A 26,203-nucleotide genomic window follows, 5' to 3' on the forward strand; every position below is an offset into this window, starting at 1 on the left:
TTGTATAATATTACTTATTTGTTTATTAAATTTATATAAGAAAAAAATCCATATGCTTGGAAATAGTGTTTATACTCATTTTAATTACAAATATTTAATAAATACAAATTAAAGAAAGAAGAATTTCAGCGAATTGCTCATATTTGCTTATAATCAAATGGCAGCGGTCAATTTCATCATAATTGGTAGCACGTAAATGATGTCCACAACAAGTGTAATAAGTAATTTTAAAATATGACTTTCTTACTTAAAAACCTGCAAAAAGTATAAAATGTGAATATGTTCAAATGTTTACAATTTAATTTAAATAATTTGAAAAGGAAAATGTGCGCAAAGTCTGTAAAATGTAGTCAAATAGCTCGTTGAATTGCTAGTCGAATATCTCGTAACTAAGCGTTTGCGGTACCTATTACCCTATATATTTTTTAATCAAGAGCAGAGGATGTACATACATATTAGAGAGAAAGTTCACGATTCAGATATCGTAACTTTTCGCAAGGGTACCCGGCAAAGATGAGGGAGTTTCACCGCAGACAAATTATAAGCGTGTTTGTTGTATGCATATGTACATTTGGGTGGGTCGATTCCGGACTTTTTTCGATTCGGGATTTCTAATAGTGCGGAAAAGTTGCCTTAGTACTTCCTTATTCCAATGCAACTTTTTGTTTTGAGATCGGATTGCATCTTCAACCACAACTCCGGCCTGAAATTTCGGAAATTCGCCTAAAATCGTGAAATTGTCTACCTAGCGCCTGAAATACACATCTCATGGCAAAATGTATAAAACAAAAGCTATTTGTCACATCATTTGCTACCGAAATTGTATATGGACGAACCGTTCCCGAGATACGAGCGAAAATGCGGCGCGCCACAGCGCGAGGTAAAAATTGCTGCAGCTCTCAGCTAACCTGTATTGGTCACCCAGAACCCACCGCGTGGAGGTGGCTGCTCCTCGGGTTCCTCCCAAGCCCAACCCAACTAACCAACCATATGTCAGGCTTGTTTTAGTCTGAATCTGTGTCAAATTTATTGATAAAATCAGATTTTGTACTAAACTTTGGCACTTGTTGCCTAGATTTCAGTATAGAGCGTATTAAACTATCACGTTATTTTGGGCCAATAACTTTAGAATATGTAACTGTCACCAGTTTGGCGGTTCTCTCGACTGCCACGGTGTGAGAGGGGAATTCACTAAATTTCCATACCTCTGCAGTGTCACCCGACAGCCCTTTTATGAGTTCTTCGTTAGAAACTGAACAAAGAACTGGTGGAACAGTCAAGGTAATAGTCTCCCAGTTAATCATATCGTAATAATTATTAGCTTTGAAATTCAGCTTTGGCACTTTATTACATCTAACCCTTCCATTTACAGTGTCAGACTCTGCTTCTCTGGCTGCCAGAAGACGGTCAAGGGGCAACTTTCTGACTTCTATCCATACTAAGGAGAATGTTTTTTGGAACAGCAAAGAAAGAATTCTGTTGAATGGATGAATCGACAACCTTGCGCAATTTAGCAGGTAAGTATCTCGACCTTTGAATTGCAGCATAGAGATGGCGCGAACCATCTTTGATTGAACTGTTGAGAACCACAAAAGTGAGTAAACTGTAAGTATGTACTTGACCAAAATYTTTATTTCCTTTGTTGGTTTGTCAGTAGAAATGTATAATCTCAGAATTCTATTTGCACAGSTGAGCCAGCGAGATTTGCACATGTTACCTGGATGCATCGRCGCTAAATCTGAAGAACATTGACCGGAAATAACAGCTTCTGATATTTTATAGAGATAAGCTTGGTCTGTGCTAAGTTGGGTCGGATTAATAACCTCAGAAGGTAAGTGGCAGGATGGAAAACTTTCAAATTTGACAACAGGCAACTTCTCACAATCAGGGAGCAGTTTACCTAYGTCGCCAGAGAATGTATTTGGACTCTTTGAGACACCATCTATGTGTTCGAAAAGAGCTCGAAATGGAAGTTCGTTGAAATGTAGAAGACAAACAATCCACTGTAATGGCCTACCTACTTTTTTTCTAGTTTCCGAATGATTCCACCTTTCCAACCTGTCTTCGTGTTGGTGCCATCAGCACCGACAACTTCTAGATGTTCCACATCAACTGAATTATCTTGTAAATGCCATATAGCTTTCGTCTCATCCTCAGCTGACCCGGAAGGAGAGTTGACGTGGCCAAAGTAATGACAACCAGGTTCCGCTATAAGAGAAGTATGTACTTTGAAATAGTACTTTTCACCTTCGCTGACTTGTGTAAGTGTATTGTCTTTGCGGCCGTCAAAATACAGCCCATATACAGAGTCAATACTTTCGGTGTTTTGGAGCTTAACTCCRACACTTTTTTTKCCCGACTAATCTTGCATTTGTCAGTGATAAAGCTAGCCTGATCCTCTGTTATCAAACCTGCTTTTTTGGCATCCAGAAAAGCAGATGAAACTCCAAATGTTTGGGCAGCTAAAGCAGTGTGTTCTAATACTAGTGTGTTTTGTTTGGTTTTAGAGGATGGAAGAGAGCACCTACATTGTTGTCGTCTGTATGAGAGTCTGGCTGATCTGAATGCTCACGTGTTCTAGCTGATACTTTTCTGGTAAGTGTTGATGTTGAATGACGCTTTGAAAGCTTTTCCTTACGTTCATTTTTCTTTGTAATCTTTTTTGTTTCTGGTAGATCAACACTTCCAATGCGACCAATTCTTCTGGTTCTCTGGTTCAAGAGAAATTGTTGTTCATTGATGGGAACTTTCCTTTCCTTTGGACCAGTGCAAAAAGAAAAATAAATGAAAAATAAATTCGTCTCTTTTAGAGCTCAAACCTATTGGGTTCCTTAACAACATTTGTTTAAGAGTCAGAAATTTCTTATGGTATGTGGTGAGCATTTGTACAACTCTGGTGTGTGAAACTATCGGAATGGATGACTTTTTGAAAGTATTTTCAACCTTTTTTGCAACTATTTCTGTAACCCCTTTACTCCTAGGTTCATAGTTGTCGCCTCGGAGTCGCCCTATACGAAATCTTTCAAACTGATAACACAAGAGAACATTCTGGTAAGTAGGTAACTGGGACTCAGAGAGATTGTACGGATATATGCCAAACACAGAACATTTCTGTCTAAATTTAAATTTAGATACAGACATTTTGAGTTCTGTGTTCTGTTAAGAGAATATAAGAAAAATATATGAAAAAATATTTATGTGGAGACCTGTCCGAACGTGTCGTATGGAGCAGGGAAATGCATGTAAGTGATAGAACTCGGCGGAATCACCGATAAGAGTGAAGGAGCGATGAAAAAATATTTGTGTGAAGACCTATCCGAACGTGTCCTTTGGCGTAGGTGAATGAATGTGAGTGATAGCACTCGGCGAAATCAACGTCAAGAAGTGTGGCCGCAAGCCGATTTTCACCGCTGCGCTGTGCTATGCCGTATTTTCGCTCGTATCTCGGGAACGGTTCGTCCATATACTATTTCGGTAGCAAATGACGTGACAAATAACTTTTGTTTTGTACATTTTGCCATGAAATGCGTATTTCAGGAGCTAGGTAGACAATTTCACGATTTTAGGCGAATTTCCAAAATTTCAAGGCCGGAGTTGGAGTTGAAGATGCAATCCGATCTAAAAACAAAAAGTTGCATTGGAATCAGGAATTACTAAGGCAACTTCTTCACACTATTAGAAATCCCGTATCCAAAAAAGTCCAGAATCGACCCACCCTAATGTACATAAATATGTATATGTCAAACATAAGAAATAATGAAAACAATTAAGCCTTATTTTCACATTAACTATTTATCCTTCTCTATGATGCACATCAAGAGGGCTTTCTAACGGTACCTACAGATCGCGGCGCCTAAGAAATCGGAATTTTGCCCCAAAAACTTATGTTTTTGCTGATCTACAATGCAAATGTTACGGGGCATTTTATGGCATACTAACTCTCAAATCCATTACCATTGACCGTTGACAAATCTGTATGTCAGCATTTGCTTTGATCTCTTGAACTATTTAAGGGGTATTCTGGTCTAGAAATCAAATTTTGGGCAGTTTTTTGAATTTTATTAAAAAAAAACCAAAAAATATTTTTATTATCCTTTTTTTATGGTGTTTTTATTGATATCTTAAGAATACAGAAAAAAAATTTTACAAAAAATATTAAAAATTAAAATAATTAGAGAGGGGGGAGAGACAGGTGTAAAAAAAATTACGCAAGGTGACATTATCCTGACTCTCCTGGTGGTCTGAAAAAAAATCAAATGTAATTCTTAATCAGTAAGGATGCTGTTATAGTCCCTACCTCAGGGAACACGAAAAAAAAACACTGCCTGAAATGAAAACAATTTTTTAGGTTTTTTTTTGAAATTCCTGGATTATATAAAGAAGGTTCACACAAAATTTCAAGTAAATCGGTCGTATAAAACTTGAGATAATGCCGGTACCGTGTGGAAAAAAGTAGTTTCGAGAAAAACGCGTTTAAAAAAGTGAGTCAAATTTCAGGCAGTCTAAGTCATTTATTAGTACGCTAGGTACTGCGTCACTAAAGTAACTGTAGCTCTTAAAATAATTTTAATTTTTAAAAATCTTTTGGAGGACATGTTCTTAAGGGTCTAAACTTTAAATATATGAAAAAAATGGAATTTTTCATAAATTCTACGGATGAGAAAATACTTTTTTCTACAAATGTATTTTATATAGCAGTTAAAATAATAAATTTAATATCAGCATTGATATTTTGATTTATGCTTGTATAAGTTTATTTAATTCGCCAATTCATTCATTCATTTTTCTGCAAATTAACAATAATAAACCAAATATTAATTTTTGGAAAATTGTATTAAATTATTTTGAAAATGAACTATATTTTTATAATTTAACATGGCCGTCTTAATACTCGCTCTACTAAATTTAATATTACCGAAATGAAACTGTCTTCGGTATATAGGTAATTTATGTGTATTATTAATAAGAWTTTTTTTTTTTATCTCGATTCGTAAATTTATTCTATTCGAAATTCGGATCGACTTTATAATTATGCGAAAGTTTCACCGTTCGTTTTTGCTTTCTACGACTCAAAAGCTAACTAATATTTGATTCGAAAATTAGCTTTATAATCCGAAAATCGAGTTACAAAATAAAAAAAATTCGAATTCGACTAAATTTTTTTTCGAATCGAGTTACAGAATAGATAAATAAATTTATAATAAATATATAATAAATATAAAAAAATTCGAATTCGACTAAATTTTTTTTCGAATCGAGTTACAGAATAGATAAATAAATTTATAATAAATATATAATAAATATAAAAAAATTCGAATTCGACTAAATTTTTTTTCGAATCGAGTTACAGAATAGTAATAATTTATCCCAGATAAATAAATTTATCTATTAAGTAAGTGCTAAAAACATATTTCCTTAAGACTAATAGCCAGTCTCTATTTAAGACATTTTGAGGTAAAGTCTCAATTTATTCTCACTATTCACTAAACAGTCTCTACCGTTAGTCTCAAAACATTGCCTCAAATTTGAGACCTGATACTTAGAAGGTCACAAAACTAAAAAGAACTCTTGTCTGACATTTTGAATATACTGAATAGAGATCGTCACAACTCAAACACTAAACGGTTAAAAAATAATAAATTTTACATACTTTTCATAAATATAATGAAACAAATTCAACATATATTATTATTTTTATTGATGATTATACATATTTCTTTTCATTCAAGTGTAGAAACATCACTGGATACTCAAATATAATAGATTTTGTGACTGTCACTTACAGAATAGCAGAATTCTCTCAAGTCTCAAAAATTGTCACTAACTTAAAATCTCAAATTTGGAGACTTGACTCTGTATCACAGTACAGAATCGCACGGTAATTTTATTTGGCAATGACTGTTGATTGCCAATAATTATTGCCTGTGGGGAAATAGTTGTGGATAGTGGAACTTAGATAATTCATGTTCATTCGTTTAATACTGACAACAGCTGATATTTAGTACTTAGATTGCCGATTGAAAAGATTACAGTTTAATATAAATGCTTTGTATGAGAGTGTGGACTAAGTGTGTACTGTTGACTAAAAATTATTAAGCCGAGCGAAAATTGTTCTTCTCTTTACAGACAAGAAGTTTAAAGTCTTTTTATACATTTCTTCTCATGTCTAATACTTTAAAACTAGAATCTATAAGTTGCTATTATAATTAATCTTCACATACTTCTTAGAAATGACTCCAAAAGCCGATGACGTTAAAACAACTTATTTAGGTTTTGATTTAAGCACACAAAAGGTAAGAATATATAAATATTAGACATTTTATTGTCACAATTTTGTCTTCTTTGGCACGGCGACCTGGATGTACCGTTGGAAAGAGGAAGTCCTGTTTAAAAAATATATAAGGTTATAAATATGTATGTACCGCAATAGATTAGTTTCGAGATATTTGACTTAAAAGTTCCCGAGTCATCAATCGAACATTTCATCAATCTGTTTAACGGCTGCGATTTAGAATAGCACCCCCGGATTTTGGGGTTAAAATTGGTATGTACGGATAGAGGAGGTCCTCCAGATCAAGAATATACACACCTGCTCAAAATAATAGTTACACAATACTTTTCCAAGTAAAGCTCATGAATAAAAAATTTTATTTAAATTTTTAAGAAAAACGCAAACGATTTTTACAAGCTCAAAAAAATAGATGGCACAATTCCGATTTCTTTGGCGCCGCGATTTGAAGGTACCGTTGGAAAGAGGACGTTCTCCTGATCAAAAAATAGGGTTATAGGTACCGCAAACGCTTAGTTTAGGAGATATTCGACCTCAAAGTTCAAAAATTCGCAAAATTCGGACATTTCAACTGGCTATTTCACCACTTTAAACACACTTTATTCACATTTTTCNGGCTATTTCACCACTTTAAACACACTTTATTCACATTTTTCACTTTAAATTAATTAATTTACACTATAAACTTTTAAATAAATCCACATTTTACACTTTTAGTAGGTTTTTTACCTAAAAAATCTTTATTTTAAAAATTACATTTTACTCTCGTTTGAACCTCATTTGTTTACTAAAAATTACGACGAAATGGAAGATTACTTTGGCGGAGGGGTAAAAAACCCGAATTTCCGCAGAATGTACGGATAGCGGAGCTTCTGAAGCGGAGGAATATCCAAAGAAAATATTTTTTAAAATATTCACGTTTCGAAATTCAAAAATTTGCACTAAGAACATATGGCATTCCTCTATGTTTCACTAATTTGTTTCATGTTTTTTACTCTATATTTAAATATACACTCTAAGCATTGAAATAAGCTCAATTATCAAATTAATGCTGATGAGTTTAGAGTGTTTATATTTACGAGGAAAACCAAAAGTGAAGAATTTTTCAGCGTTTCACAGCGTTTTCTTTCTTTGTACTTTCGAGTGATTCTTTTTTCTTTTTTAATTATAAAAAAAATATAAAGAAGATTTTTCAAGATAAAATTGAATATGTGAACACTTTTCCATATATACACTAGGGGCCACGCTTTGCTGTGGTATACACTTTATACTATGCAATGCAGTGAAAATTTTATTTACGAATAAAGGCGGAATATTTTTGTCGGTATAAGAATCTAAGGGATTGCAATTGAGGTCTAATTTTGAATATCTTTATACAAATAAATTTCATTGGAAATAATTACGAATTTAAGGCTGCCTTCGCAATGTCTGGTTACCAGCGTTTCTAATCAGTTAATAGAGTTGTCCGCTTAATAGATTGTACTTAATACACATCAATAATGGCCATGGTTAATGAAGATCTCCGCTTAATTGGGCGTCAATTTAAGCGAGCTTTTACTGTATTGTTTATTTTTGAATTGACTTACCTATCCTATATTTTAAGTTGGTTCGAACTGAACACAGTGTGCTAAATTTTACTAAAATCTGTTGAGTAGTTTAGGCGTCCATCGCGGACAAACAACGTGACAGGTGATTTTAATATATAAAGATATATAACTCAGATAAGTAAAATAGTGTGATATAATATTATAATATTTATATAATTGTAATATAAGATTTTTATATACATATTACAATTTTTTACTCTTTTCTGCGTTGGCGGCCATCGGTCGCGTTCTAAAAAAATACACGTGTTTTAAATTGTTGAATTTTTGAACTTTAAATGCATATAACTCAGAAATCAAAAGTCAGCGGCACCTATATTTATAAATTTTCTTGATCTGGAGGGCTTCCTCTATCCGTACATACCCATTTTAACCCCGAAATCGGGGCATGCTATTTTAAAATTTACCTTTTAGAGTGTAAATATATATAAAAAGTTGAACTTGTGAAAAATTGTAGTGAAACATTGAGAAATACTATGTTTTATTAATACAAAATTTTGAATTTTTAATTGGAAATATTTATAAAAATATAAGTGTAAGCAACATTATTTTTACATGTTCCTCTTCTGGAGAAGCTTCCCTATTAGTACATACCCCATACCATACCTGAAAGATAGAAATCTAGAAAATTACCTTCACAAATTTTTTCATCCTCTTTTCATCAGATAATAAATATATGTATGTATGTATGTAGGCTACGAGATTTGGTAATAACTTTAAGGAAAGTATGATAATTGGAATATTGCACAAAATTTGGAGATAAAATATTAAATGACAAAAAAGTATGTTAGAGATGTGTATAAGAGACAGGTAGGCTACGAGATTTGGTAATAACTTTAAGGAAAGTATGATAATTGGAATATTGCACAAAATTTGGAGATAAAATATTAAATGACAAAAAAGTATGTTAGATATATTTTAACAAGTAACATGATGTAAATTGTATCCCGAAATTTGCTTAGATGGTTGTAGTTGTGTAAATAAATAAAAAGAATCTTACTAATACTTCATATGTATTTATTGTGTGTACTTATAAATCACCACTTATAATTAATGAAAGCTGTTTTGAAATGAATGCTTCACAAATTTAGATTTTTTTTCAAAGGTCAAAGTCCTCAGAGGGAAATGATAACATTATTGCGTCAATTGATTATATTGTTCGATCACTTCTAAAACAAATATGTAGCGTTAAAACAGATATTGATGTATACGTGGACCCTATTTGGGAGTAAATGCCACGGACAGCTTATTGTATTTACGGTAGTCTAAAAATTAACTAATTTGACGGAGTGTAATAAATATATACACTTGTGAATGCGTGTACATATGTATGTAGGTATTCCTATTAATATTTTTTTTATTTCAGCTTAAAGCAGTACAGTTGTCTTCCAAATTGGAGGTTAATGCATCTGCGGAAGTAAAGTTTGACTCTGACTTGCCTGAATTTCGTACTAGTGGTGGTGCTAATTTCGGACCAAGAATTCATGAGTAAGAAAAGATGAAAGAATCTATTTTATTTTAATTATTATTTTAAAGGGTTTTTGTACAACCTGTTATGTGGGTCAAAGCAATCGATATTGTATTGGACCGTTTGGTGATGCAAGGTGCTGATCTTAGTACCGTGAAGGCGATAGGAGGCTCTGCCCAGGTACATATTATATAAACTTAATCTCATTTCTAATATGAACATGATCTGGAAAGTAATGAAATTTTGTTATAAGTAATGCTGGTACATATTTTGAAATTCGACCATGGCTAATTTCAATTTAAATGATTCATTGTACATTGACCAAAAATATCAGAACTAAACCGTTTATATGTATGTATATAATAAATGTAGTCAATACTTTAAATGTCCATAGATAATATGTTCCTTTTGTTCACACAATAACAAACGGGTTGCATTCTAACATAAAATTAGTGTTAACTAATCTCCATAAAAGTAGGAGAGGAGAAAAGGAGTAAACATTTTGTTTTGCATTGACAAATAATAATAACACGCTAAATTATATTCTGTCAGCAACACATACCAGCTGTTTCACGAATATTACTTTCAGATTGTAAGATTTAAGGGGGTAGTGTGGTAAAAGCAATATTTTTTCAATATTTGTTTTTTTTTATACAAATTTTTATTTGAGAGTTCGGGTTTTTCATTTTATTCTACATGTGATATATAGTGCAGAGAATTTTTTTTCTTTTTTTTTTCAATTTTAATTGATATCCGGTGGACCGGAAGACAGACGCCGTCTTTAAGAGTGGTGCTAACAATTTTTCTATTGTGGACGATCTGAAACGAATGGGATAAATTATATTTCAGAGTATATACAGTATTGGACAAAACTAAAGCACCCCCTACTATGGTTCAGTTCGCACTTAGCTGTTTTCAGACAATAAAAATAAATAAATGTAAAATGTTGACGTTTTTCAATGGGTTGCTTATTAATTTTTATTAAAATAAAACTTTTATTTTCAGTTTTCAAAATTAAATAAGTTAAAATAACAAAAACATTTATGGTTTAAAAATTATTTGGACAAAACTAAAGCACCCCTTTCATCGGTTTGAAAACAATATCTGAAAATTTAAACATTTATTTTGGGTAACTGAAACGCATATTTTAGGTATAGGAAAAATTAAATTATTTACTATATAACATGTGGTATGCCATTCAATAAATTTTTTTAGGTTCTAATGGTTGATCATTGGTTTTACAATTTTCGTATTTATTTTGGAATTAACAATCTCCCATAAGTTTTCGATGGATTTGACATCGAGTGGAATTCTAAAAGATCAACTCTATAACTTCACAACCAAGTTTTTCAATGCCTATAGTTCGATCCCTTATTCCATTTATTATATGTATAGGTGCAGTCCCGTGCCCAGAGAAAGAGCTCCATATCATAACATTACCACCGCCATATTTAATGGTCGCAATATAAAACTTAGGCTTGAGTCCTTGACCTTTCGGCCTTCTCAATATGATGTTGGCCTCTCAGTTTTTTGCTGAAGGAAAGGACTTTCTAGCGGGACGCTAACAGAACAACCCGCCCTTAACATCTCGTCTTCTAATTGTTCGTGCATTAATTAGTAAACAAAAGTGTTTCGGTGTTTAATTGCAAAAGTCTGTGGGATAAATTTGGGCAACCTTTTTGATCAATGAATTGTCTCTTCATGTAGTTTTTTGTCATTGCTAGTTTGCTGAAATTTTTTTTATTAATCGGGGGCACCACTGATCTATTCACTGAATATTTTGAACTGATTTTATGTTAAGATAAACAGTTTGCCAATCACTTGTTATATTATTTGTAAAGTGGGCTGAATAAGTATTTTCCTCCAATTTTGATTCTTAAATCGCAACTGAACACTGACGAAGGCAAAAATCCCTTTACAAAATATCTCAATAATATTTTTAACGGTCTAACGCCTTATATTAGCGCGGTACTATTTTTCTTAACAAATTTTAGGGAGTGCTTTAGTTTTTTCCACTCAGATTTATAGTTTTGAAAAGTTTTTTGTTTAAAATTTTGTATCTCGAAAGAATATATAACTAATGTTATGTTTTATATGAATTAATATATGTACATAACTAGTCCTGTTATATTTTTCAAAAATTGAGACATTAAAAACACAGTAGGGGGTGCTTTAGTTTTGTCCAACAGAAACAATTCATTGATAAATAAACAAATAGTTTAACTTTTAATTTTTTCACCTATTTTTTGTTACTAATTGTGTCATAATGTTATCAAATATCTACTAATGATGATTATAGGTCTTTAAATTGCCAAATCTTTTCTGAAAATTCCATAAAACAAAATTGGGTATCAGTTCAAAAAAGACTGTTTCGAGAAAAACGCGTCTAAAGATCGCTAGCTGTGCGATTCAAGCGCACGACACCTCACGGAGGATCTCATTTTAAAAACTTTTCCTTTGTATTCTGACAAAAATTTCTACATTATATATATTTTTTGTAGAGCAGAAAATTTTTCATTGAGTTATAAAATTCATAAGAAACAAACTTTTTTCTTTAAAATAAAATTTTAAACGTTAATGCCTTTTAAGTTGTTGGGTTTACGAAAAAATCGTTTTAAAGATTTTTTAAAGACCATTTAATTTCCTACTAAATCCACTAAACAAATTATTTTTTTAAATAGTTGGAGCCGAGATACAAATTTTTCTATCAGATAATAAGGAAAAAATAAAGAAAACCGTTAGACGGACGGCTGTTAGTGTCATGATGTGTAATTTATTTATTTTTTGTTGTAATCAATAATTCTATAAACACAAAGGAGTCGACAGACTTAAAGCGACATCTGTCAAATATTAAAATACTGTGTCGAAAAAATAAGGTGAATTTGAACATTTGAATTTAAACTGCGAGCGTCGAAAGATTTGGAGAATTATTTTTTTTTTAGGTTGATAGTACTGTCAGTCACATTTATGTCAAATTTCATGTCAAAATATTCATTAGTGTTTGACATACGTGTCGTTTTGTGAGCTACTAAAAGTGGGTTTTTCGTTTTTTGCGATATCGAATTTGTTGAGCAAAGAATTTACATTATATTTTGTTTACGGAATCAATTTTCTGCTGCGGATACGTTGAGGATGGTGCAAAAAGCCTTTGGTGATGAGGCTATGTCTAAAAAAGTTTTTACAAGTAGTATAGTGAGTTCCAAGCCGGCCGTGAACGTGTCGAAGACGAATAGCGTCCAGAGCGACCATCAACCTCAACCGACGAAGCTCACGTTCAACAAATCAAAGATTTGGTGTTGAAAAACTGTCGATTAACAATTAGAGACCTTGCTGATGAAGTTGGCATATTGAAAGGCTCAGCCAATACCATTTTGAAGGATTTTTTGGGTCCCAAGCGCGTCAAATCTCGACTGGTACCGAAATAACCGATCAATCGAACGAATATCGTGCCAAAAGAGAGCCTAGACCAAAAAAATCGCTCCAAAGTCGCTCAAAAATCAAGGTCATGTTGACTGTTTTCTTCGATTATCGTGGTGTTGTGCATTATAAATTCCTTCCAACCGGTCAAACAGCCAACAAGGAATATTATTTGAACGTTATGCGTCGTTTGTATAAAGCTATCCGCCTAAAAAGGCCGGAATTGTGGAAAGACAATTCTTGGTTTTTACACCACGATAGTGCACCATCCCATATTGCCCTCRTAATTCGTGATCATTTCGCCAAAAACTCAACCCATATCGTTCCACAATCACCGCATTCACTTGATCTGGCGCCGTGCGACTTCTAGCTGTTCACCAAGCTCAAAAGACCGCTCCGGGGACACCGTTTTTATACGATAGAGGAGATTCAAGCCGCAGCGAAGACGGAACTGAAGGCCATCCCGGAAAGTGAAGTTTCGGGAAAATCCGTTGGCATAAGTGCATTACATCGGGAGGGGATTGCTTTGAAGGGGATAATTTTCAAAATAAATACAATGTCACCTTATTTTTTGGGCACAGAGTATACTTGTAGTTAGAGACACAGTTAAGTAACTGTGTCTATAAAGATGTGTCATATTTCAATGATTGACAAATGGAGGCGACAGACTTCAAGCGGCCCCTGTCCATTTGTGTCTACAGCATGATGTTTACTTTTTCATCATGGAAAGATATACGCAAGAACAAGGTTACTAATTATTAAATTTTATTATCGCTTTCCTGTCGTTTATTAATCGAATTGTTTACAATTTCGAGCGTAAAGATAAAGAACCGCTCGAGGCAATGAAATTATTCCTGGCGTTCAGACAAGTGTTTCTGACGAACGCAATTTGTCGATTCCAAGGCGTTCTCAAGAATTGGGAAACTACAACCTGGCGAATTTTGAAAAAGTATTTGGGCTTGTATCCTTAAACAATTTGCTGATTTTACCAACTTGATAACCATTCAAAATAATCTCCGATGAGGAGGCTCACTTTCATCTGAGTGGTGCGGTAAATAAACAAAGCTATAAATTCTAGTGCGAGGAAAATCAACAAATTATTCATAAACAATCATTGCATTCACCTAAAGGGCAATTGTCAATAGAGAGCCGCAATTGATAACAACTGGTTTCAGTAAGACGAAGCTATGTGCTAACAACCGAATTGTTGCGAGAAAAGTTTGAAGCTTCAATTAATTTAAGAAATTGTGACATGGAAGTCACAAGAAGTTGTGATTTAATACATTTAGACTACTTCTTGTGGGGTTATTTAAAGTTATTAGTCTTTAGCAATAAACCAAATTCTCTTCAAACTTTATAATAATAATACCCAACGATTATCCTCCTCCCGCCCAACCGACGCGAGGGGCACAATCCGCAAACGAGCGGAATTAGCCGAGTCATAAAAGGCAAGAGAGCTTTAAGCGTTGCGATCTTAAGCTACTCAGCTACAGAAACAATAATTTCAACAGCCAAAATTAAGAATTAGATTAAAGTAAGCTTATTATTTTTAAATGTTACTTGTTAAGAGTAGATAAAATGTATTTTTTAATGGTAAAGAGTGAGTCTGTTAGATCAAAAGTGCTGAAATGAGAATTGAAATCGTGACATATTTTTCGGAATGGTTCGTTTAGCTTTTTGGATTCCAAACCACAGAAGCATACTCTAATATGGGCCTCACCAATGATGTAAAAATAATTTTTGTGGTAAGCGGATCTCTAAATTCATGGAAAGATTCAAAAGCTGCCATTTAATTCAGAATCGGTTGGTGTGGTTTGTGGTTCGGTGGTATCATCGGTCCATATTTCTTCAAAAATGATGTCGGTGAGAACGTAACCGTCAATGGCAACTGTTATCGCACCTTCATAACCGCCGTGGCTCATTATCTCGGCGACATTTGGTTTCAACAAGACGATGTCACTTCGACAAATCGCATGAATCAATGGATTTATTGAGAGAACACTTCGGTGAGCATATAATTTCAGGTTTTGGGTCGGTCGTTCGGTTTAATGATCGTGTTATATCATACCGTTAAACTTTTTTGGGATATGTAAGGTCTAAGTCTATGCGAACAATCCCGCTTCGATTCAAGCCTTGGAGCAGCAAATCATTCGCCAGTTATCAGTCGAATTACTTGAACTAGTCATCGAAAATTGAACTCAACGGATGGACCATCTGAGACAAAACCGAGGAAAACATTTGAAAGTAATAATCTTCAAAAAATAAAGAATGTTCTTTCGAATAGCAGTCCCTCGCTTGCAGAACGACAGATTTTGCTTGCAGATTTTGGTAGGCATGCTGCTTATTAGTTTCTGGCAGGCTTCTATTGTGATTTTGTGTGAGGCCCTTCTCGTAAGATATTCTCTATCAAGGTTGTTAAATTTTATGAAAAAAATACAATAATATAAATGTAATAATTTCTTTTGTTTCTACCGACAAAATGTGTACAAATCCAACATTCGCTTCTATACCCAAACAATTGATCGAATGTGTTTTCGCGTTCAGCTATCCGCAATGAACTCAGCGACGTAAGTGAGTTCAATGAGAAAATGAAAAAAGAATGGAAGTATTAGCGTGTAAGTATTAACAGTACTCTTAGCACAGTACATCAGCAAAGAAACATTTATTTAAGTTGTGCACACTCGATCAATAAATCGAGTAACTGTATATATGTAAGTCAATACAAGTATACTTGAAAATTGGATTCATCGAATTCGTTCCTGCGTGTGAAGGCGGTTTGATTAATGGTATATTGAGACCTTTAAATAAAAAATATTTGAATTTCCTTAGCTGTTGTTTGTTTTTTTTTTTTACGTAAATTACAATTCACTCCTTAGGCCTACCAAGGCTGTACTGTTAAACTAACTATTTTACGACAAATATTGAAGAGAGGTCACAAATTCATATATATGTCTTAGTATGGTTATGGTCATTGTAATATTAACAATTTCTGACTCTTATGGACGGATTCCAGCATACCCCTTTTGATTTGAGGAAGAGGTTTGGGTTTAATTTATGTGAGTTACATTTATTTCTTTTAAACTAAATTTATTTGTTTGACAGCAACATGGTTCTTTATATTGGTCTCGTCGTGGTGTTCAAACTTTAAAGAACTTGGATTCCGATAAGTTTCTTCATATTCAAATAGATGATTCCGCTTTTACGTTGAATCGTACACCAATTTGGATGGATGGTTCAACAGAGAAGCAATGCATAGAAATGGAAACTGCAATTGGAGGACGTATGGAGATGGTTAAAATCACTGGATCAAAGTGTTATGCTCGATTTACTGGCCCACAAATTCGTAAAATTTACCAAGAGCGTTCGCATGCTTATGAAGAGACCCAACGCATTTCTTTGGTTAGCAGCTTTTTAGCTTCGGTATTTCTAGGCGATATTGCACCTATAGATTATGGTGATGCATCGGGAATGAATCTTTTTGATATTAAAGAAAAAAAATGGTCGAAACCATGCTTGAACTCCTGTGCTCCTGATCTGGAGGAGCGCTTAGGGGAACCAGTTCCTACTAGCTCCATAATTGGAAATGTTTCTGATTTCTTCGTGCAACGTTTCGGGTTTCCTGTTGAATGTAAAGTTACAGCCTTTACGGGTGATAATTTATCAGCGCTTTCTGGAATGGTAATTGAGCAAGATAGCTTAGTCATGTCTTTGGGAACAAGCGATACATTAATGATGAATTTAAAAGTGCAGCCTCATCTTGAAGAAGGACATGTGCTATGTCACCCAACTGAAATTCGTCAATTTATGGGTTTGTTATGGTACGTTTTTAAAATATTGCATTTTCATTTCTTAAATTAGTTTTAAATAAAACCTGCAGCACGCATTAACAATATTGCATATTTCGTGTATTAATTTTCACGTAGAATGTGCAGTATAACACAGACGATCGCCATATAATTTGGAAAAAGTTGATAGAGGTGTCTGCAATACATAAGTTCAAGCAACTTAATGAAATTACTAATTTTTCATTTCTATTTTCAGAATATCAGAAGAATTTTCTCTTTCGTTGAAGTTTGTATTGTTTGAATAGAAATAATAAAATCTTCCTGTCTTGAATTACTTTTCAAGATTCCTAATTTTGATTGGCAAGTCGATGGCGCTTTACTTGCTTTTTTTGACGCACCTTCCAACCTGTAAACTATTGATTGATTGAATTAATAGTTTTGTATCAAAAATATTTGTATAGGTATATACATTTTCAACATTATGGTTTCTTTTGTAAATTTAGAAGGTGCAAATTTTTTTGTTCGTTAAATCTTTATTGTTGCCACCGGTATGATGGTCTGCGTTCCATCCCAGTTCCCGACTAACAGCAACACAATTTTCTACAAGCGATCGCCTTTGTTCAAGATGGTATATGCAGTTGTTTCAATTAATTTTTTGCAAATTACAGTAACTATTACCATACAAAGTAATGAACTTATTTTATAATTTTTCGTTTTTTTGTTGTTAGTTTTCGAAACGGATCTCTGGTACGGGATTATTTTAATAAAACTGAGGTCAATAGTGATTGGAAGAAGTTTAATGAATTACTTGATTCCACACCACGAGGAAATTTCGGCAATATGGCTTTACATTTCCATTCAATTGAAATAATACCTAATGCACAAGGAGTCTTGCGCTGGACTAGAAGTAATTCGGGGGAAACTTCTGAGACGTCGAAAGGTGTGCAAAAGTAAGTTCTAATCTAAATATTTTATTACTTATGTATTTAACTCTTTTGTTATGATGCTGATATATGTATGTTGTATGCTCATAATCTATAACTCTAGGAAATAAAGTTTGAAGGAAAATACAATTTTTATTGGTTTTATAAACTATAAACGTTCTTTATTGCTATTCTACTATATATAATAATAGTATAATGAAATGTAACATGCAACAGCAGAGTGTAATAGTTTTGTTCGGATTATTTATAACACGTAAATCTAATCGAGTTCGAAATACATTACATATACATATGTATATAGGAACATACATATATAAAAATGAGCTAAATGACGTTAAATGTTAAATTCCGAACATCTATTTACCGCTTCTTTCGCTCGTCCGCCTACAATCGTAAGCGGTAATTTAAGGAACAATGTAGATATTTTAATGAAACTTAGTATTGCAGCTAAAATCTATTAATTGCCATAATAGCTAATCCACTAATTTAAAAACACAAATATATGCTGCTTGAGCTCATTTTTTTCTAGAACATCTTCATACAGTGAGTTATGTTGAAAACAAACGGGTGATCCAAGTATAGGTATTTTTTCAATAGCATTTTTTTTTTGACAGATATCGCGTGACTCATGTCAAGGTGTTTTGTTATTTTTGTTCAGTATTGTTTGGCATTTCATCATGAAAAGACTTCCGCCTGAACAACGACGTATGACGTATTCGAGCCAAATTTTGTTCAGCGATGAGACCCATTTCTGGATCAATAGGTATGCAAACAAGCAAAATTGCCGCATTTGGGACGAAGAGCAACATGAAAAGATTCAAGAGCTCCCATTTCATTCATAAAAAGCATCGGTTTGATGTGGTTTGTGGGTCGGTGGTATCATCGGTCCATATTTCTTCAAAAATGATGTCGGTGAGAACGTAACCGTCAATGGCAACTGTTATCGCGCCTTGATAAACACCGTGGCTCATTATCTCGGCGACATTTGGTTTCAACAAGACGATATCACTTCGACAAATCGCATGAATCAATGGATTTATTGAGAGAACACTTCGGAGAGCATATAATTTCAGGTTTTGGGTCGGTCGTTCGATTTAATGATCATGTTATATCATACTGTTAAACTTTTTTGGGATATGTAAGGTCTAAGTCTATGCGAACAATCCCGCTTCGATTCAAGCCTTGGAGCAGCAAATCATTCGCCAGTTATCAGTCGAATTACTTGAACTAGTCATCGAAAATTGAACTCCACGGATGGACCATCGGAGACGGAACCACGGCCAACATTTGAAAGAAATAATCTTCAAAAAATAAAAAATGTTTTTTCGAATGATAATAAACATTCCCCATAGAATTTGAAGTTTCTGTGTTTTCTTTAATACTTAAAGCAGAGAAGCTGGAAATGGATTTAACAAAAGTGTGATAGCTCACACAATAACATGAAGTTTAAAATCTTAAAGTAAAAATTGTACGGAAGGGCTGCATAGGAACCTGCGCTAAAGCAATGGACTTGCCACCGTCTACTCACAGGTGAAATTTCATACCTCAACAATGATCGATCAGTTTCAAGGAAATTTGGTGTATAACATTTTATAGACATTTCTATGTTACGGTGTGAAAATGGGCGAAATCAAAATCATTCCTACTTCACATATAACAGTTTTAAATTCCATTTGTAAAGGAAAGGGCTAAGTTCATTTATTTTCAGGAGTTTAAGAAAGTTTATATTAAATAAGCAAGGAAGGGCTAAGGTCGGGTGAATCTGACTCTCGCAAATTCGACATTCAGGACTCTTCCTTTCATTACTTTTGTTCTCCGAGATATTTATTGATTTATTTGAGATACCGCCAACCAGATAAATGGAATGTGTTATATTAGGGCTAAAACTTAGACCACGGTCCTATAACAGTTCCATTCATAATCAATTTTAAACCACTTTGTCTGTTATTGAAATATATTGACGAACTTAAGGAATCTTCGGATTGTGAAATTTTCGAGAAATCAATTTACAACACTGTAATAAATATTCTCTCAAATTTTGAAATCGGAATTCAAATTATTACGGTCGCTACAGTCTTTTTTTTTTTTTTTTTTTCTTTTTGTATACAGGGACAGAGTGGGCAACATAGCTCCAATCTTTAAACGCGTTTTTCTCAGAATGGTGTTCTTCAAAAAGAGTTTTTTTTTAGATGTTGTTCCACTTTGGAGAGAACATCTTTAACGCCATTCGCTATTACGCTATGGAAGTTTTTATTTTTAGCGAGAAATTTTATTACGATATCATCTATAGAGACTAAATTTATAACACGTTCGTCAATTAACATTTGAGTAAGGCCTGTTCTGGCTAGTTTATCTACTTCACAGTTACCAGGAATATCACTATGCCCTGGAAGCCATTGCAGGTTAATAGTGAAACATGTTGTTAGCTCCACTAAGAGATCAACACAATCTCTCATTATCTTTGACGAAACGCTAGGAGACTTAAGTGATTTCGAAGCCGCTTGGCTATCCGTATATATAAATATACTCTTACTGAGGTCACTCCTTGTCAGAAGAGTATGACTTTCTATGATTGCTACGATCTGCACTTGGAAGACAGGTCTGGTAAACGGAAGATAATTTTAGTATCGAATTTTTTTGAAAAGACACTACCTCCCAGTCGATTATGTATTTTGAACTTATATGTATAGATGCTTATCCCCGCGTCCCTGTCCATCTCGCCCCTTTCCCACTCTTCTCTGGAAGGGAAGACAATATTGAGAACCACATTTATTTTGAATTCTATACTTTTAAAATTCGTGGTAGTGGGTAAAAACTAGAACGTACTAAGTATCACTGAATGTCCCTTATTATAGGCTACTAATTTGGAGTATTCTCTCAATCTAAGAGCGGACTTTGCTGCCATTTGCTTAGGTCTTACATTATACAAGATTACAAGTCCGTTGGCATTAAATGTAAAACGACGTTGTTCTTGTTGTTGCACTTTGTAATTTTTTTCTTGTGCCCAAGCCGGTGTTTTTTTTTTTCCATTATTAGTTACCATATCAGTATACCGTATGTCATAATCGGTCAAACAACTACTGTGTAGAGCCAATGATCTACCCGAAACGTTAATCCCTATTTGGACGCTACCATCCTTTTGCAGATGTAAAGTACTTCAGTGGCTTTCCTCCTCCTATTGTTTATGTTTGATTTCCATAAAAGCTTTCTGTCTAAAATTAGTGCCTTATCGCCAATCGTTAACCTGTTATCATTTAATAATAGCGGCATAACTTCTAGAGAACTATGCTTCCTAGTAAAGAACATACAAAGAACAGTTTGCTAGCATTTAAGTTTAGTCCGCATGATATTATTAGCATAATATTAGTGAGGGTATTCAGAAATTTACCGATATTCGGAAACGCCATAACCTCAGAGTAAACTAAAACAATCTGTCCCCTTATTTTCTAGATCTAACAGCAATTTATTCATTGTTAAGATTCAAAGAATATCCCTCTTCTCTCACACCTCCTTAAGGTGTATTTGTATAGATCTGTTCGCTGTCGAACCTGCAAGTTTTCTAATCATGGTTTTTTTTTTCAAAAGTGTTAACATTGGCTTCCACAACACCGGAAGCCTATATAAATCACTACTACTTTTTAGTTTGCACAATAACCTTTAGTCTTTTGTATTATTCGAGCATAGCATATGGTTTTAGTTTCAAGATGCTATTTTATCAGTCGGCTGCTCATTTCCTTGCTTCGCACCCCCAAATTTTAAACAAATTGTGATAATTATATACCTGTTATTCACAAAAAACATATGTATTTTGTTTCAGATTTTTATCGCCTCAAACTGAAATTCGTGCCTTGATTGAGGGACAGATGTTGCATAAACGAGCTGTAGCTGCGGACATGGGATTTCATTTCGGCAGCGATACAAAAATAATAGCTACAGGGGGCGCTTCTGTAAATAAATCGATTTTACAAGTTGTTTCGGATGTTTTCAATGCTCCAGTTTTTGTGCAGGTTAAGAGTGACCTGTATTAAGAAGTATATTTATAAGCCTAATACAATTTCTTTCTGCAGAGTGAGAGTGAAGCGGCTTTATTTGGTGCGGCATACCGGGCAAAATATTCTCTTTATTTAAATTCAATTAAAGCATCCAATGATATAAGCAACGGAAATATCAATATAGATAATACAACATTAACACCGTTAAGCTATCATGATTATATTATGCAATTTATTCCAAATCTTTTTAAATTAATTTGTGAACCCAGCAAAGATTGTGAACAAATCTATGCACCAATGCTAGAGCGGTATCGCAAAATGGCAGTAGTTTTGGCACGAAATTGAACGCACTTCAATAAATGTATAGCAAACATTCCCATTGGTAATTATTTTAAATACCAAAAAATATCCAAACTTACTAAAGTTTTAATATTATAAAAATACTAATTGTTCATTAAACTTTTCCTTAAATTTTATATATTAATGTTCAACCATATTTTTTATTCGAAAGTGAAAATATATTAAGATAAAATTATCCTCAATAACATTTCATGGATTATTCTCATTTCATATTACTGAAAGAAATTAAGATAAGAAAAAAAATTCCGCGCAAATTTGGTTAGGGCCGAGCCGAGACAGTTTACGCTCCAAGGCAAATGACAAACTCTGCGTCTTTATTTAATTGCAGGTCATTTTATTAAAAATAAAACATATTCCAAARGCGAACATAATTATCAAATGTAGTACGATAAAAAAGTTAATCAGCCCTATCACGCAATCCATCGTAGCAAAGCTACGAATACCCATAATTCGCTTTCACTGCATCCATGTGAATTCGAAACATTTGTTATCAGATTTTATTTTGAATTTTGACATATCGTAATAAACGTGTTGCTACAACCTATTATATTTTGTTCACCTATCAGTTGTAGGTATCACCTAAAACTAAACTTCTTTACTGGCATAGACACCGCTTACGCGAATATAGCAGAATTAACAGCGCGCCAGTCGTTTCTTCTTTTCGCCACGTGGCACCAATTGGAGATTCCAAGCGAAGGCAGTCTTTCTGCACCTGGCCTTTCCAACGAAGTGAAGGTCTTCCTCTTCCTCTGCTCCCCACTGAACTATGTCAATGTCGTCGTATTTCTCATACAGTTCCATCGAATGCGATTTTCGCCGTGGCCAACGCGAAGGACCATAAATCTTTCGCAGAACCTTTCTCTCAAAAACTCGTAACGTCGACTCATCAGATGTCATTGTCCATTACTCTGCATCACATAGAAGGACGAGAATAATATGTGACTTATAGAGTTTCATTCTTGTTCGCCGAGAGAGGACTTTACTTCTCAATTGCCTACTGAGTCTACAGTACCTGTTGGCAAGAGTTATTCTGCGTTAGATTTCGAGGTTGACATTGTTGTTGCTGTTCATCTTGGTAATAAAATAGACGAAATTGTCTACGACTTCGAAGTTATGACTGTCAACAGTGACGTGGGAGTCATGTCGCGAGTGCGACGACTGTTTGTTTGATGACAGGAGATATTWCGTCTTGCCATCGTTCAATTATCCAGTCTGGAGAACGCAGAACTAACTAGATATCAATATCATCAGCTGTAAACTCTTATAGAAGATTAAAGAAGAAGTCGCACGATGGAGAGTCCCCTTGTCTGAAACCTTGATTTGTATCGAACGGCGCGGAGAGGTCCCTCTCGATCCTGTCGCAGTTTTGGGTGCTGCTCTACGTCAGTTTACACAGCCGTATTAGTTTTGCCGGGATACCAACCTCAGACATCGCGGCATAAAGGCAGCTCGTTTTCGTGCTGTCAAAACCAGCTTTAAAATCGACGAAGAGGTCGTGTGTGTCGATCCTCTTTTCACGGTGCCTTGTCAAGATTTAACGTATGGCGAATATCTGGACAGTTGTAGAGTTTCCAGGCCTAAAGCCACACGGATAAGGTTGATTCAGGTTTGTTGACGGTGAGCTTTAACCTTTCACACAATACTGGATAGAACCTTATATGTGATGTTGAGGAGACTTATAGACGGTAGTTGACGGAGATTGTGGGTCTCCCTTTTTGTGGATAAGACAGAGCACACTTAATTTCCAATCGTTGGACATGCTTTCGTCCGACCATATTCTACAAAGAAGCTAACGCATGCTCCTTATCAGTTCTTCGCCGCCGTTTTATTTTTTATTTTTTCAATATATATTTTTTTTTATTTGTCAGATCTGCTTGCTAAAGCCAAACAATAAGTATTGAAATCTTATATAATATCAATTTAAACTAAAGAAGCTGTGGTTGGTAGAATGTTGCTCTCTAGCAAGCTGATCTACCAGCTTCTTTTTAAACGAATTTGATTGGAGGAATTTATCAAAGCATTAGCCAATGGGTTTGGATGTTCGCGAAGTTTATGCTGTCCTCTATATCCTTCTTAACCATTGGAATATCAAGATCTTTATGAGTGTTTTCATTACGCATATACTATGGTGCACCTGTGATTGTTCTAAGCATTTTAGATAGGAACCTCTGAAATTTATCAATGTTAGTTGTATAAGTCGTACCCCACAGTTGATATGTCATACGTCCAAATTGGTTTTATGATTGCATTGTATAACAGAACTTTGTTTTTGTTGTCTACGCTAAGTTTAGAATTTTTGCTTAAAAGCCAATTTAAATTTGATACTCTTAACTTCATGCAAGTTATTTTACTCGCTATATGTTTTCGCCACGTGGGCTTTCGATCCACGTGAATCCCAAGATAAGTTACTTCATTCGCGTGGGGTACTAGGACATTGTTTATTTTAACTGTCTGACACGTTTCTGGGGGGTTACTCTATAAGGCGTTACGAATAGCTATGCGTTGCGAAAGTGAATTGCGTTGCGAAGGGCAATCGGTACTCTGTGACACTTTTGCATTGTAAACAGTATTGCAATGTTTTCCCGTTGACATATCTCCAGTATAGTTGACATTACTGACCGAAACGAAGGAGAATGAAAGCAAAATCAATAACAGAAAAGTGAAGAAGTGCAGAAACTTGACAGAAAAATATAATTAAATTTGCAGAGTTTTATATATAATAGTAATTTTAAGTCAATAAAAAAGGTTTGAATATGGATTCCATTGTGTTATGGGAGGGAAACACAAAAAATGAACGAGTTGAGTGGAAAATTATTAGAGACAAGTCTAATGTGATGAGTCTTAGTGAAAAAAGGTAAGTTTAAATGATAAAGTGTAATGCGATTCTTTAAACTTGTTTGTACTTCTACTCGTAAATAGTTTCGTGCAAAACTTTCGCTTAATCAAGCATTCAAATATGTGTTGGATAGCATAAGTAGTGAGCTAAAACTCCACGCAGGTCCACAGGAATACCCGAAATTGTGAAATTAGCGGCAACTTTAAAATTTTTGGCGCAGGGAGGGTATCAACAGCAAATTGGACAAGATCACCATACAGGACTAGCTCAACAAACTGTTTCGCATTGTGTGTTTGAAGTTTGTAAAGCAATTGAGAAAGTGCTATGACCAAAACACATAACTTTTGCAATGTCTTCAGAGGAGATAAATGAAGCGAAACGAGCTTTTTCCTCAGTGTCTGGAATTCCAGGATTAATTGGAGTGGTGGATGGTACTCACATCCAAATGGTACGACCGGTAGTGAATGAGCACTTATATTTCAATAGGAAATTAAAGCATAGTATAAACGCTATGGTGGTAAGGCAATTGTTTTTTAATTTATCTTTGTTTTTTTATAAATATTGTTTCCAAAACCTAGATATATGATCATAAGATGATGATAAAAGTCGTTAACGGTCGGTTTGCTGGGGCGTGTCATTATTCACATGTGTGGAATTTGTGAAATGAGCGCCAATATTTACAAACCAACTATGTGAATGGAGAAATAGGAATTCGCATTCTTGGTGAGCATATACACATTCGTTAATTTTACTCATTAGCTATTATATGCATCACTTATTTTGCTAACTTAATTTTTTTTCTTTTAGGGGACTCTGGATATCCGCTTGAGCCATGGTTTTTAACTTCATACAGAAATGCTGCTGAAAACTCTGCTGAAAGTTACTACAACTACAAATTTTCAAAAGTATGGAGTATTAAAAGCGCGGTTCCGATGCCTTTTAGCTGTTAGAGAACTACATTATGCCCCAGAAAAAGTGGTGCAAATTTTGATCGTATGTTGTGCTCTTCATAATATTTGCACTCTTTTTAATGTGGAATCACTTGCCAATATAGCAATAGAAGTCGAAGAAGTCGATGCTAGTTATACTGAAACAATAGGAAATGCGAATGAAACCAATATTGCTAAGCGTTTAACAGATCAAATAAAAAACAGTATGATTACTTTATAAACATATAACACTATTTAATAAAGTAAACTTTTTAATTTTTCACATTTTCACATTTATTTGATTAAAATTCACTTAATGATATAAAGCTTTAGTCTCTTGTACATATATGCATAAACATATCTGTATATGTAAGTATTATATATGTAATAAAAAGTAGAAACTATCACATCAACACAAAATACGTTTTTAAATCAAAAGAATTCATTTAAACTATTAATTTATAACACTATTAATTAGTAACAGACTTCAACGTCAATAAGTAAAATGCAACATTTTTATTGGTCGGGCCGTTCAATTTCTGGCATTTGCTTTTTTAGTTCTAATGTTGCAAATTTTAG

At 34.1% G+C, this 26,203-nt stretch overlaps 1 protein-coding gene and 1 pseudogene across 1 annotated transcript; both read left to right on the plus strand.

Moving 5' to 3' along the window:
• The first annotated feature begins 6,018 nt into the window (after positions 1–6,018).
• On the plus strand, positions 6,019–21,872 carry LOC108970258 (xylulose kinase). Its single transcript, XM_018935546.1, has 7 exons — positions 6,019–6,293; positions 9,260–9,381; positions 9,430–9,541; positions 15,881–16,596; positions 17,292–17,513; positions 21,325–21,514; positions 21,575–21,872. The coding sequence occupies exons 1-7, from the start codon at positions 6,231–6,233 to the stop codon at positions 21,842–21,844; spliced, it is 1,695 nt and encodes a 564-aa protein (XP_018791091.1). The 5' UTR covers positions 6,019–6,230; the 3' UTR covers positions 21,845–21,872.
• Positions 21,873–24,184: 2,312 nt separating this feature from the next.
• Positions 24,185–25,890, plus strand: LOC108970250 (annotated as a pseudogene).
• Positions 25,891–26,203: the final 313 nt, after the last annotated feature.

This window comes from Bactrocera latifrons, unplaced genomic scaffold, assembly GCF_001853355.1.
Source record: "Bactrocera latifrons isolate USDA-ARS-PBARC rearing strain unplaced genomic scaffold, ASM185335v1 scaffold_1060, whole genome shotgun sequence".
In the NCBI taxonomy this organism is placed as follows: Eukaryota; Metazoa; Arthropoda; class Insecta; order Diptera; family Tephritidae; genus Bactrocera; species Bactrocera latifrons.